Below are 14,753 nucleotides of genomic sequence, written 5' to 3' on the forward strand. Positions count from 1 at the left end.
TTTCTTGGACTGAGAAAGGGACCTGAATGCAGTACTCCAGGTGGGATCTTATGAGGGCAAAGTAGAGGGGAAGAATCATCTCCCTTGACCTCTTCTGAAGCAGCCCAGGATGAAGTTGGCTTTCTGGGCTGTGAGTGCACAATGTCAGCTCCTGTCCAGCTTTTCATTCCCAAGTACTTGGGTACCCCCAAGTCCTTGTCCTCAGGGCTGCTGTCAATGAATTCCTCTCCCAGTCTGTGCTCATGTCTGAGATTTCCCTGACTCAGATACAGGACCTTGCACTTGGACTTGTTCAACTTTATGAGGTTCATATGGCCCCACTTCTAAAGCTTGTCCAGGTGCCCCTGGATGGCATCCCATTCTTCTGTTGTGCCAACTGCACATCTCAGCTTGGTGCCATCTTCAAACTTGCTGAGGGTGCACTTGATCCCACTCTCTGTGTCACTGATGAAGATATTGAGGAGCACCTGTCCAGGACAGAAACCCTGAGAGACACCACTCATTACCCAACTCCACCTGGACACAGAGCCATTGACCACAACTCTCTGGCTGCACCCATCCAGCCAATTCTTTATTCATTAATAGCCCATTCATCAAATCCATGTCACTCCAATCTAGAGAAATAAGGATGTTGTGTAGGACCATTTTGAAGGTTTTATAGAAGTCCAGGTAGATGTAATTTCTTTATTTGTTGATCTTACAGAGTGTTGCAGTCACTCCATCATAAAAAGCCACCAGAGTGGGCAGGCACAATTTTCCTTTAGTGAAGCCATGCTAGGATCACCTTCTTGTCTTCCATATGGCTAAACACTGCTTCCGTGAAGACCTGCTCCATGATCTTCCCAAGCACAGAGGGAAGGCTCACTTGTCTGCAGTTCCCCAGGTCTTCCTTCTGCCCCTTTTTAAACTGTAGCTTCTGTTTGTTTGTTTGTTTGTTTGTAGTGTTAGCTGCATGAATCTGTAATGGGAACATGTAGGATGATGTCTCTAAGTATAAACAGACCTTCCTTTAGTATGACCTGCATAAAAGTTCTTGTGTTCTTGAAGGTATCTTACCTTTGTTTGAGCTCTTAAGTGTCTCTTTCAATGCTTTCACTACAATGTAGATTATACCAAGCTTTAGATTATGTTATTTTTGAGAGGTTGCACTGTACATTTGTGATCCTAAATGCCTAATTTGCTTCAAAGAAGCACCAGAGAATAGGTGACAGTACCTTAAGGTTACTAAATCTTTTATTAATAGTTATAAATCTTTAAAAGAAGGACTCCCAAGCTCTGGGTAATCCACTGAATATCTACCTCAGAAGAAAATGTATGTATCTGGGCTCCATCCAAGACAGTTTAGAACTGAAAGGGCTTTGTCTAAAAACATATCTTGTGCTTTTCAATAGAAGTTTCAGAAGGGTCTAAATATTTAGTAACATGGACAAGAACTTCAGGTTCAAACCTTATCCAAGCAAGTGAAATTAATAATGACATTTCTCCAAAAGTCAGTCAGAAAGAGCCAAACAATGAGAGAAGACAACCTGGTTATGAATAAATTATGAAGCAGAAAAAATAATTTTAAAAAGAGTTCTGCTTGGTATTCCTGGGTTTTCTGAGAAGCCTGATGTGTATTTACTGCTATGTAAAAGAATGGCAGCTGCAGACCAAAGCACCCTTTCTGAAGTATCCCTTCCCTTGAGAAGATACTAGTTGGTCACTGTTCTAGTAGGCATGGATAAAAAGCTTTTAACTGCAATATAAACAGTGGCAGAACAAGAACATATTTCCAAAATGCTTCATTTTCTTCTCTCTGGAGAAATCCTTGAGTTCAACAATGATAAATACAGTACAAGTAAGAGATTTCCTGAAATTTTCTTGTCTTTCCACCCCCAGATTTCTCAGGGGATAACGTGCTTGACCCCAAGAGAGTGCACATCCAAAGGACTTTGAAACAGGAATAAGAACAAAGAATAGAAATAGGAGCTTTTAGAATGATACAGGATTTAAAGCAACCTCACTGAAGATAATCCTTTCCCACAGTCTCTAATGCTGGAAAATTCTCATTTCAGTTCCCAAGAAGTTTTCAGATGTTCTCCTACACATTGTCAGGGAAAAAAAGCTTGGGATTGTAACCTGCTTTTTTCCACTTAAAAGCAGAAAAAGTCATTGAACTGTCCCCTTTAATACCTGTCCTCTGAGAATCATCAAGAGGGGAGTCAGTTAAAATGTCTGAAAGGCAGCTCTAATGCCAGTCTTGGAACTGTGTTCCAAATTAGTTTAGTGAGATAGGACCTGCAAATGAACATTACAGGCTTCCTGTCATATTTGTTATTTAAAGCAGATAAACATTCTGTTGCTAATAAAATGAGCCTCAACAAATAACACAGTTGTGAATTTGGGTATTTTTAAAGTGGATGTAAGCATGAAAGGAGGACTTTGCTGGTAAGAAAGTAATAGTAAAAGAATGTCAATCCTTGGAGAGGGTTTAACAAAAATAGTAGGAACTAAGACCTGTGGCATCCACAGCACTAGATTTGAAGAAGTCCATTGCAATAAAGGAGCTAGGTTTCAGAAGATTGGATGTTGCTGTTGGTGAGGGGAAAATCAGTGAAACTGCCTTCTGAAAGCTGAAATAGAGCAACGGGGAAAGGCTTTGAGGATGGAAGCTTGGTGAGAAATTAGCAATGTTGGGATTAGAAGGGGAAATGAGCTCTGATGCAGACTGCTAAGAGTGTAAGGAATGGAAGAAAGAAGAAATTTGGGAGTAGGCGTAGCTTACAGAACATGTGTGTATAGGGACAATATGTCTGGAGGAGAGAGAAGAGGTAGTTATCAAAAGAGGGCTAGAGGAGGAGCCTTGGAGGTGAGTACCACACTCAAAACAAAGCAGGGGGCTTTGAAGCTAATGAAGCTACATTACAGCAGCTCCTCCAGCGTGAAGAAGCCTTGAGCTGCATCCATCACCACAATAGGCTCTCATCAGTGTGTAAGAAGTGTGTTCTTCCCCTAAATTTCAAAGCACTGGCTGAGGACAAATACTGTTCCTGAAAGGGGTTATTGGCTGCAGCATCAGCACCTCTTGGTGCCTGCAGGCAGAGGGCCAGACACTAGACTGGTCATAGCCTAACATGTTTCCTAACATGTTACATGCCAGGAAAACAACTACACCTAGAGCAATCTCTCTGCAACAGGCTGGATTATATTACAGTTAAAAGTTAATTCCTGTGGAAATAAAGTACTGAAATAATCATGGTAGGACCAATAAAACTTTAGAAAAGAAAAGCAGATAATCTGATAGAGAGAGCCATCTGAGGTTACGATAGCTTTGATGGATGTGTGGAATGAACTTCAGACTTTGTCTTCCTTGATTTTGAGCAAATTGATACTGTAATTTTTTCCAAAATGTTTTCCAGAGTATTAGTGGGTTCGACTAATGACATGGTTGGAAAATCAGTGGGTTTTATTTCTCATTAATCTTTCCAGTTTCTTCTTTGTAATTTCTCATTCAGAGGCTGTCATGCTACCAAAAGCCATAGTTTGATGCTTTTGGTGCACTGGTGTAGTTGTTAATCTTCCTCAGATGTGTGACTATTCCTGGCCTCCCGCTACACCCTCCCACCTTTCTGCATTCATCACACCAGCACTGAGTTGGTTTGGAGGCTGAATGGGTGGAAAAGTATCCTTTCCTTCTGTCCTCCCTCAAAATAAATAGGGTTTTGCAAATTTTTTCTTGAAACCGTTTCAAAGAGCCAAAGCCAAAAAAGGGGCTGAAATGCAGAGCTGAAGGAGTGAAGGGGAGTGGGATTGTCCCCTTGGGAACCAGCTGTACAGATTTCTAAGGTGTGTTGTCAAATATCACATCCTGAGGGTAGCCTTTTGTTTTTGGTGAATGAATGGAGATTTAAAGAACATTTAGAAAATGTGGGTTTGGAAGATTTAAATGACATTAAACTAATGGTCTGTGTGGTCTGCAGTGAAAGCATAAAATTACAGTGTATTCTATCCAAGGTTAAGCATTTTCTCCTGTCTGTGTAGAAGCTTTTAAAAAGAGGGTAAGCACCTTTACTCTCCTGATGGGTTTGTGTAGGGTCTTTTAACTGCTGGAGTGCCTTTGTCCTTCAGCCTCCCACTGTTGCATTATGATCCCAGAGCAAGGAACTGAAAGTCCTCACTTCCTAACTTTCTGGGCTTTGAGGCAGAATTTAAAGATTTACGTATGAGAACGTGTCAAATGATTTGAGGCAGTATGTTGAGAACTCCCCACCAAGACACATCTTTGTTCCTGCTCTTACAGCACTTGACCTATCCATATCAATATGAACAATTAATGAAAATTAGGGGCATGCATGACTACACTGTAACAGACAAGATTTTGCATATTGTAACTGAAAGAAGTATGATTTCAGGAAAATTTTTATCTACCTGAAAGAACTTGAGTGGTTCTCTCCATAGTGTTCAATGTGGCATTCTTCTTGGGATAGCACAAAAGTGGTTGGTAATCTTCAATGATTAGGTGTGTCCTGGCAGACTTGTTCAAACACCATTTTGTAAGATTTCCACTCCAAAATGAATTATTGGGAGCCATTTTTATTGTTAGAGCTTGCAACTGCACAGTTACAAAAGTCAGAATGCTTTCCATCTTTAAGGACTACATTATTTGTCACTTAACACAGCAGTATCGCCTCCTGCCTTTTGAGAAGTTTTTCTTTACATCCAGTTTTGTAGTTCAGAGATGTGGTTTAGAGACGCCCAAGGCTATTATATTTAGTGTATATTTTGGCTATAAAAAGAACAGATGTATTTAGTATTTTAGATGACTACTAAAATACAGCAAATGGCTACCATTATTCTGAAAAAAAAAGCTAGATTGCTGTCTTCTTTTTCATATTCTCTCTAATTTCCAGAAGTTTTAATCTAAGAGTGGTGTCTGCTGTGCTGCTGACTGTGACTTAAGCAAATGCCATGTGTATAGGTTGGGAAGTTTGGATTGAGACAGTCCCAGTTGTCTCTAAGAGTCAGAGTTCATTTCTTTTGAAGAGTGTTAAGATATTGCTGGTTTTTTGATCAATTCGGTTCTATTTTGGGCTTTTCTCAAAAGATGCTGATGCATTTTGTTGGTAGCAAAGGACAAGCTTTTTGAAATAGAGCAGTGTCAAGAAAGTGATCTCTTCCTAGCCATCCCACACACCAATAGTTATTATTAAAGGAATATCAAACGGAATATTGTTTTCTGGAGAAAAAATGAGAGCACCATTTCCAGTGCATATTAAGTTAATGAAGACCTCTTTGACTGATATCTTCCTTATTTTCCAAGTGCATATTGATTCTTTGTTAATGTTTTATCACCCAGAACCCAGTAACATCTCCAAAGTCATGATATTTTTAGATTTCACAGGCAGTAGATTACAAATTTCTTAAATATTCACAGGAAATAAACATAAATGAGCTTTCTTGTTACCTTTCATTAAATACCTCTCTGGTGAAATATGTAATACAGGCCTATAACTGTAGGACTATAAATACATACTCCTAGAAAGTTCTGAGCCTGAGAACATCAAGCAGCAGGGGCCTTTTTATGTGGCTTCATACAGTGCATTTAGTTCATTTACTCCTTACATGGTTTGGCTTAGGTATATGTGCACTCCTGTAGCTCTTTCTCCCTGCCTGGTTTCCTGACAAATGTAGTTTTGCAGCCTGGGTGAGCAGACTCTGAAAACACAGTTAGATTTGGAATCAAAACACTGTAAATGGGAGGAAACTAAGAATTAGTTGGTTTTGCAGTGTTTAGCTATATGTAGTACTTGGTATTGCCTTTGGCAGATATTCTTGTTTGAAAGCTCACTGAGTCAATATTAAGTCAAGATTTTAAGGAATCTGAAAACACCAAATTGTTTCTCTCTCTTTCCCACTGTGGGCCAGGCTGATTTCAGATAGCTCCATCTCACAGCCTCCTGGAAAACGTTTCAGTAAATTCTATCACATTTCTGTTCTCTAGAAACCTTTTGCCCCTCAAAACTTTAGCAGTTGATCTCCATTAGAGAAAGATATTTTTAGCAGCTGTCTTTGAAAACTAGCCTTTTGACCAGGCTGAATTCCCTAGAAGTCATCAATAAATATGGAATTGTTTGCAGGGGTGTACTGTAGTCGGCTTTTTAAAATAGATTTGCTATACTACTTCTCAGACTTCTTAAAAGATGACCTCAGACAGCCTTTAGATCGCATGTATGGCATTGCCAAATAATATCCCTCTACCATGAAGTTTGGTGAGAACAGCTTTTGTTCCCTTCCATGATACAAGGCTTGATCCTGCAGCGAGCACAGTGCCCTGACCAGGTGTAGCAAGTGCTTACACACAGGAAGGAGCTGGAGTGGAGTGTATGAGCTGGGCAGACCTGTGCATGAACCAAACCCCCTGACCATGGTGTTAGTGCTGAGCACCTGCACAAATGCTGAAGTGTGAGAATGCCCAGAAGACCTTAGGTTCAAGTGTCAGCCAGTAGTGCAGAAAGGGGAAAGATAACATTGCCCTCAGGAAAAAATGGTAACTTTTTCTCCTTATTTTACTTCCAGGTCCTACTTAGACATGTATAAGGTGATAATATTTAGTTACCTCTTCTGGTTTGTGCTTACCATAATCTTCATCACGGGAACCACAAGGATCAGCATATTCTGTATGGGCTACTTGGTGGCCTGCTTCTATTTCCTTCTCTTTGGTGGAGACCTGTTGCTGAAGCCCATTAGGAGCATTCTGCGTTACTGGGACTGGCTGATTGCCTACAATGTCTTTGTGATCACCATGAAGAACATCCTGTCGGTAGGTAGCTCTTGCCTTTCCTCTGCCCTCAGCACTTCAGCTTCATTGGAAATGTGCACAGTGCATTGAGTGGTCATTAAAAATCCTTTTTCAGGACCACAGCCCTCTGCAAGCACAAAGCAGTCTCCATTTCAATTCAGCATTGCTACGGAATGGCAGTGCTTATCCATCATTGGAAAATGTGTGCCCATGTACTCAATTGGGCTCTGTGAAAGCTCTCAAGCTGTTTTCAAAGGGCCACATTCTGGTTTCTTTGCCTAATAAAGTCTCTCCTTAGAAGTCTTGTGAAAATCTCAGTGGAGTGAAAATTGAGTAAGAAGTGTAAGGCTAGTCATGTTGATAAATAGTGCACATTTAATTAGACAATTTATTTAAATAAAGAATTTTCAAACCTAGTATGAGAGGCAGTCCTGTGATGTAATGTAATCAGTAAGGTTGACTACAAACTAACAAACTCCAGTACTGTTTCCTTTAGAACTTGTGGGAAATTCAGGTAGAAACAGATGTATTTAATAATTAAATGTTAAATTCTTCTGCAAAATATTAAATATTTTCTTGCATAATTAACTCTTTTCTATATATTCTTGCAGTGGTGCTGGTAAGTGATTAAGACAAGCCAGTAATTTCAATCTTTTTGAAAGATAAATTTAGATTTATTCCTGGCAATTGCTTTTTAGCTTTGAACATTTTTAGTGCTGGACTGCAAAGAACAGACATTTTTCTTTTTACATTTATTTAAGTCACTATATTGAAATAAAATTGATTTATGGGTGGTTTGAATTTGCAAATGTTCTAAATGCTTACATATGTCCTTCATTTTATGCTTGGGAATTCAGTGGAGCTTGTCCATGTATGTATGTTTGCAGGATTAAGTCAGTGATTTATAAAAGTTGCTTAGTTGTCACACCGTGTCATATGCCAGATGTGTCCCTTTCTGTGCAAAAGCACAAACAAACCCCACATACCTCCTATCTCACTGACAATCAAAACCCCAAATTCTGACTAAGAGTAGTTTGTGTGTCACTGGTAAAGCCACTTTCTACCAAACTCTTTTAGTAATGAGAATAATTTGACCGCCCTTGGCTGTATTATTTCTCATGTAATTTAAAAAGATGCAATTTTTCTTATTTTTACTTCTGCTTTACTTTATTTTTATCTCGTTATATGAAACTGTCCTTTTACTTTGCAGATAGGAGCATGTGGCTACATTGAATCATTAATTGAGAATAGTTGCTGGGTGATTCAGGCATTTAGCCTGGCTTGTACAGTTAAAGGCTACCATGTTCGTAAGTATAGCTTATTTTTCTCCATAATTTTCCATAAATAAAGAATCACCTTTAAAAGCTTCTGCTGTATTTAAGTTCTGCCTTCCCTTGACATATTACCTTTTGAAAAATCTTGAGCTAAAATGTCAGCTCACCATCACTGCAAGGAGAGAGCACCTTTTCCCAGCTGCAGTCCCTGTGTGGCGTGGGGACCCTGGCTCCTCCCTGTGTAGCAGAGTTCAGTGGTTCAAAGGGTGAACCAGTTCAGCTCACTGAAATGGCATGAAAGTGGTAGTTTTTCTGCATGCATAGTGAGTTTAGGCAGTTTTTTTCCTTGTGATTATTGTCATGTGGTGATAAAAGGAATGGAGTGGATAATATCTGTGGATGGAGGTGAGAGAAAGGATGAATGAAGTATGGAGAGCAAAACCCTTCACCTCTCAGTGAGCTATTAATTTGTCTCCACTTTGTCCTGACACCCTGGATTAAGTTTGAAAACACCTGGGGTTTTCTTAGTGTTGTTTGGGTTTGGTTTGGCTTGATTTGGGTTTTTTTCTGAATTTAAAGAACTGTTTCATCCTAGTGAGTCTGCAGCAAAATTCTGAATTCCTGTCATCATGATTGATCCTAATAGGTAAGTGTGGAATAAGGGAAAAGAAAGTAAATATGAAGATGCAAATTCACAGGATGAAAGGTGTGCAGAAGTTCTTGTGTTATCCAAAACCTTTTGGGCAGCAACAGAAGCTTAGACACAGATTTTTGACCCCCCCAGGGGTTGGCCACAACAGGCTTTGAAGCTCTTGGAGTTTGACCTTCCAGAGCTGTTAGATTGGCTTGCTGGCTCGAAAAGCCAGCTTCGAGCCAGAGCCTGTCCCTTGAGTCCTTCTACTGCCTTCTATAGGTCAGCACAGGCCATGTAGTTTATAGTCCAGCTCCACAAAACCCAGTTTTAATTTTTTAATATCCCCAAGAGAACTGTCTTACAGAGAATAAAGAAAGAAAGAAATAGCCCAAGCCAAAATCTAGAAGTAGGAGGAATGGGATTTCCTCTCTCCCTGTCTCGTCCTACCCCAAAGGAAGCAGTTTTGTGGTTTCAAATATTTCTTCTCTTATGCAATGGAAAGGAACATTGAACTGAGTTGTGGAGAGGAAAAATAAAAATATTAGATGGTGGCAGTCAAAAAGTAATTTTGACAAAAATAAACCACTTCTTTCTCCTGTTGATAGTGTTCTTAATTTAAAAATCAGGGGAAAAGTCACTTTGAAGAGAAGAAAAAATTGAAATATGCCATTTTAGGAAACACTGAAATCAAATAATTCAGTGTAACAAAAAATATGCCTTTTCCTTTCTTTGTTTTCAAGTACTTACTAAAGTTGGGTGGATTTATATGCAAATGGTTCACTTCTGATGAATTCTCAATTGTCATGGGACATCACATTGCTGGAAAAGAAAGTTTGCTGGAAAAGAAATTACGGTATACCTCAAATGGAAATGCGTGACAATTTTCTTTAGAAAAATCCAATTAAAATAATTCGAATAATTTTAAAGGCTAGGGTTATTTAATTGATTAAACATTATAAAAGAGTGCTTAACACTGATGGTGTCTTTTTCCAGCAACGAGCAATCTAGATTGTAAACTGCCCAGTGGAGAAGCAGGAATCATTTGGGACAGTATATGTTTTGCTTTCCTGCTGCTGCAAAGAAGAGTCTTCATGAGTTACTACTTCCTCCATGTGGTTGCAGATATAAAAGCTTCACAGATCCTAGCATCAAGGTAACAGAAAATCTAAAAGAAATTAAATTAAACAGCTCAAATCTCTCATAGGGACAGTAATTACTTACTGATTATGACAGGTAGTACCAAAACAGTCCTTTAAACATTGATTTAAACAATCCATGCTAAATTCATGACGGCAAACCCACCTTTGACAAAACTCACACAAGAAAGAAAATTAGTTGAGAATATAATAGAAATTAAACCATACTTTCTACTATCATCATACTAGCATCAGAATATCATCTGCTGCTCCTATTAAAAGCTCTGAAAGTTCATGTGTGTTGCAGTGTTTTCTCAACATCGATATGCATGAGGGAGAATGCCAGAGTTTCTAAGTCTTGGAAAGAAAATATTCTGCTGTCAGAGGCTGTTTGAGACAATTGTCCTTAGAAATCCCGTCTCGAGAAACATTGCAGGAGGAGGAAGACAGGAAAGTTCTAACATCTGGCTTAGGAAGAAATGGGAATGCTTTTGGGAAGTGTTGCATCCCTGAACACTGACTAGGTTTGGCAAGGAAGTGTTAACCTCGTTGGGCCTGTTACACTGCAGGCATCCACTCATAGCCATCACTAGCACAAACATTCTTCTGGTTTATAATAAGAAGGCAGATGAGGAATGAAATTCTGGTTTTAATTTCCATAAGGTTTCTAAGAAATCACTTTTGTTAATATTGGATTAAATGCATTGTGGCTTTTTTTCCCCCTCAAAAAAACATATGGACATTGATTTCTGACTGTGTTTCAGGGCAAAATTTGGCTTGTGTGTTCTGAAAGGAAATAGTTTATATCTTCCTCTACCAGGGATCATTTTAAGAAGGGGACATGTTTAGCTGCCTATAGTAAACAAAATTCAGCACTCTAAAGAGGACTACCAAAAATCCTATACCTCAACCCCATATTGCCTCTATTAGGCTTTTGTTCTGGGGTGAATTTTAGTGCTGATGCCCAATTTTGCTGGATATGGCCTTTATGTAGATCTTTTGGCGTGCTGTGTTCACAGTGAAAACAGCATAAAGCACAATCATGAGTATCAAAACACCTCCTATATCAGGAAATGTGCATCCAGAATGAAAGAGTAGACTTCTAAAATTACAGCTTTTCTTACTGAATACCTGACAAAAGAAAGGCTTCTTCTAGGCTATTTCTAGACTACTTCTTTGAGAGAGAATTTGAGACTCTTTAAAAGCCTTCAAGAGCTCATGTGCGAATTAGGAAGAATAGCCAAGACATCCAAATCAATGAGCTGGTTACATTTCTAATGTAATGGGGTGAGAAGCCATATTCTTTTGTCACACCAGAAACTTGCTCAAGGGCTTGTATTGTCAGATCAAAAGCACCACAGTTTTCAGAGGATAAAAGTGAAGCTGAATCTATGCTTGCCGTAGCCCTGGATAAAGCTGGACCTTGCTCACAAATTCCAGGAGAACTGAGGCAGGGGATTGAGGTGATTATAATGCTGAAATGACTATACAGAAATCCTGGAGGTATGCAAGAAAACCTTCCTCAGCCTTGAGCCTACTTGTGTTCTGTAGGAAACTGAATTCCTTGAGCAGCTGCTAGAGGAACTTATGGGCTGAGTAGGGTTCACAACATTTGGCCCCAGATCTTAAAATGATTGACTGTAAAGATGTCACTATTTTAGAGCAATTGATTGTTTTTTTCAGGCCCTGGATTACTTTTGTTTGAGGCAGATAAAGTTGTGCATAGAGGGAACATAGAGTTCTGTGTGATTATTTGCCATAAGGAAAACTTAGAAACATTTAGCATGTCATCTCCTTTTTTCCTCTGCCCCATTTCTGATGTAGGGGTGCTGAGCTTTTTCAGGCTACAATTGTCAAGGCTGTAAAGGCAAGAATCGAAGAGGAAAAGAAATCAATGGATCAACTGAAAAGACAGTATGTATTTAATGCATTTATATATCTCTACATAATTCGATGCATACATATGTACATATTTAACTGATTGCTGGTATGTATCTAGCACTTTCTTTCATAGAAATACTGGCTTCTGGTATTTATCTAGCACTTTCTTTTATAGAAATGCTTTACCATTACTAGAATTTTTTCTGTATGTCTGGTAGCTGTATTCCTGGAAAAATTTGTTTCATGACTGCTCCTTCTGTTTCATTTGTGGTTCCTCCTCTAGTGTTTGAGTGCGAAATATATGTTTACCTTCATTTGCATTCAGGTTAAGTGGCCTGGAGAACCTTTCTCTTTATACAGCCCAAAAGTCACTTTGATTTCTCTCACATGCAGCCAACGTGCTGCTTTTGTAACTGCAGAAAGCTTTCAGAACTCCTCCACCATGATGCATGGAAAGCCCTAACTGCTTCCTAGCCGTGTCAAAGCCCACTCGTGACAGCTTCTTCCACCCTGTGTAATGGAGGAATCATCAGAAGACTGCAGGGACTGTGTTTCCTACCTATATAGAATCACAGAACCATGGAATTGTTAGAGTTGGAAGGGACCCTGCAATGAGTAGGGACATCTTCAATAAGATCAATTTGCTCAGAGCCCCATCCAACCTGACCTTGAATGTATCTGGGGATGGAGCATCCACCACCTCTCTGGAAACCTGCTACAGTGTTTCACCACCCTCATTGTAAAAGGCTTTTTCTTACAGTCAATCTAAAGCAATCCTCCTTCAGTTTAAAACCATTGCCCCTCATCCTCCCAACAGACTCTGCAAAAAAGTTTGGCCCCATCTTTCCTATAAGCTCTCTCCAAGTACTGAAAGGTCTCTCCAGACCCTTTTCTTTAGGCTGAACAGCCCTAATTGTCTCAGCCTTTCCTTATAGGAGAGGTGCTCCATCCTCTAATCACCTTTCTGGCCCTCCTCTGGACTCTCTCCAACAGGTCCCAGAGCTGAGCACCCCAGAGCTGGATGCAGCATTGCAGGTGGGGTCTCAAGGGAGCAGAGGGGTGGAATCCCCTCCCTCACCCTCATGCCTGTGCTGGTTTGAATGCAGCCCAGGACACAGTTGGGTGTCCAGGCTGGAAGTGTCCACTGGCTGGGAGGCTCATGTCCAGCCTCTCATGCATCAGCAGCCCCAAGTCATCCTTGGCAGGGCTGCTCTGGACCTGTTCATCCCCTCAGCCTGGGGAGTTGCCCTGACCCAGATGCAGCTCCTTGCACTTGGTCTTATTCAACTTCACAGGGTTCCTGTACACCAGCATCTTGAGCTTGTCTGAGTCCCTCTGGATGGCATCCCATCCTTCAGCTGTGCCAACAGCACCACACAGCTGGGCGTCATCTGCAAACCATCTGAGGGTGCGCTTGATCCCACTGTCTGTGTCATTGATGAAGGCACTAAAAATAGCACTGGACTCCCAAGGGGCACCACTTGTCACTGGTGTCCATTGAGACAAATGATCTTAAAGGGTGAAGATGCAGAAAAAATAGTGCAGGATCAGCCACATCCCTGGTTCAGAGTAGGAAGTTTCAGGAAAAGCGCTGCATTAGGCAGAAGTCCTTTTTTTCTCAGTGCTTCATTTGTTGTAACTCCTGACAACGATTCTTTCAATTTCAAATGATAATAAAATAGTTGAGTGGGAGCAGGTAAAGCAATCATGATAGCAGGAAATCCAGCTCTCACTGACCGCGGAGTGAATATCTATGCTTGGTCCTTCCAGCCAGCCCCTTCAGAGCAATGTAACTCCTTCTGTTTAAAGGCAGGATTAATGACAGTGTGGAATATTTCCCTGCAGAGTATGTGTGTGTGTGTGTGTATGTGTGTTTAACACTTGTTTTTCAAAGTGGCTCAAAAAGGATGAAGACGTAAATCTAATAAGATTCTTCCTTTTGCTAGAATGGATCGCATCAAAGCCCGGCAGCAAAAATACAAGAAGGGTAAAGAGAGGATGCTAAGCATGAACCAGGAGTCCTCAGAGGGGCCAGAGATTCGGAAGGTTTCTGAAGAAGATGATGAAGGTACCATTAGCTACTCCTGTACCATAGTTGCAGTTGAGTGCTAAGGATCTGATAGACTTGCTAGTTGGACAAGTGATAAATTGTTACTGAAAACTGCCAGCATGTAACAACATTGTTAGCTGAGTATCAGTTTCAGGCTCTATGCAGCCAAAAAAAAAATCTGTGTTATGTACTGTAACAAGATTTAGAGGAAATGGTTTGCTTTGAGGATACTTTTCGTTAACTTCAGGCTGTTGGCAAAGAGCTGAAAAGTCAGAGGTTTGTTTTGATAAAAGTCATTATCTATAACCAAGAGTTTTACAAATAGGTAGCACCAACATTTTTCCAGCAATGTTTTCTGGATGCTGTTCTGGATTTTTTTCAGTCACTGAAATGTTAGTATACTTTTAAATGTTATTTAAAAACATGGGAACAGATAAAATCATATCTAGTACCACATTTCCAGCATTGACCTGGGATCAGCACTTACTGGATTTAAAGTTTTTTGGAGCCTGAAATGTAAGTGCATTTGAGAGGAGGGAAATTTTTTTCATCTGTAAGCTACAGTCAACTGTGGCAGTATGTTTTAAAACACAAAATTCAACATTTTAGCTGTTTAAGAGTGGAATGCTGTTTTAACTACTGCATAAACCAGAGTCTTTCTGCTTAGTGGTTATGGTTTTGAATTATTTTAATATTAAATGTACTCAGTAGACCTGACATCTGATGTGCTCATGAAATTTTAGCTCTTTTGAGAGAAATTTAAAATGATTAATCAGTGTAAGAAATATGTTTCTCGTTTTGTAAAATTAATATTTGAACATATTTTATTTTAGGAGATGCAGACAAAGAGAAAGCCAAGGGCAAAAAAAAGCTGTGGTGGCGGCCTTGGGTTGATCATGCTTCCAGTAGGTTTTCTCAATCCTCTTACAAATATGTGGATTTAACCCTTATATCCTTGACCAGAATGAAGGCATTCCCATAGCCTGTTTGTTTTATGCCT

At 39.9% G+C, this 14,753-nt stretch overlaps 1 protein-coding gene across 3 annotated transcripts in view; it reads left to right on the forward strand.

The window, feature by feature from the left end:
- Positions 1-14,753, forward strand: part of PIEZO2 (piezo type mechanosensitive ion channel component 2) — a 298,259-nt gene that overhangs the window by 237,454 nt on the left and 46,052 nt on the right. For all 3 annotated transcript variants that reach the window (XM_048289530.1, XM_048289532.1, XM_048289533.1), the window contains 6 exons: positions 6,556-6,799; positions 7,989-8,085; positions 9,680-9,839; positions 11,647-11,736; positions 13,650-13,771; positions 14,587-14,658. In XM_048289530.1, the coding sequence (XP_048145487.1) occupies positions 6,556-6,799; positions 7,989-8,085; positions 9,680-9,839; positions 11,647-11,736; positions 13,650-13,771; positions 14,587-14,658 (785 nt within the window). The remainder of the gene's footprint in view (positions 1-6,555; positions 6,800-7,988; positions 8,086-9,679; positions 9,840-11,646; positions 11,737-13,649; positions 13,772-14,586; positions 14,659-14,753) is intronic.

This window comes from Corvus hawaiiensis, chromosome 30 (genome assembly GCF_020740725.1).
Source record: "Corvus hawaiiensis isolate bCorHaw1 chromosome 30, bCorHaw1.pri.cur, whole genome shotgun sequence".
NCBI classification, from domain to species: domain Eukaryota; kingdom Metazoa; phylum Chordata; class Aves; order Passeriformes; family Corvidae; genus Corvus; species Corvus hawaiiensis.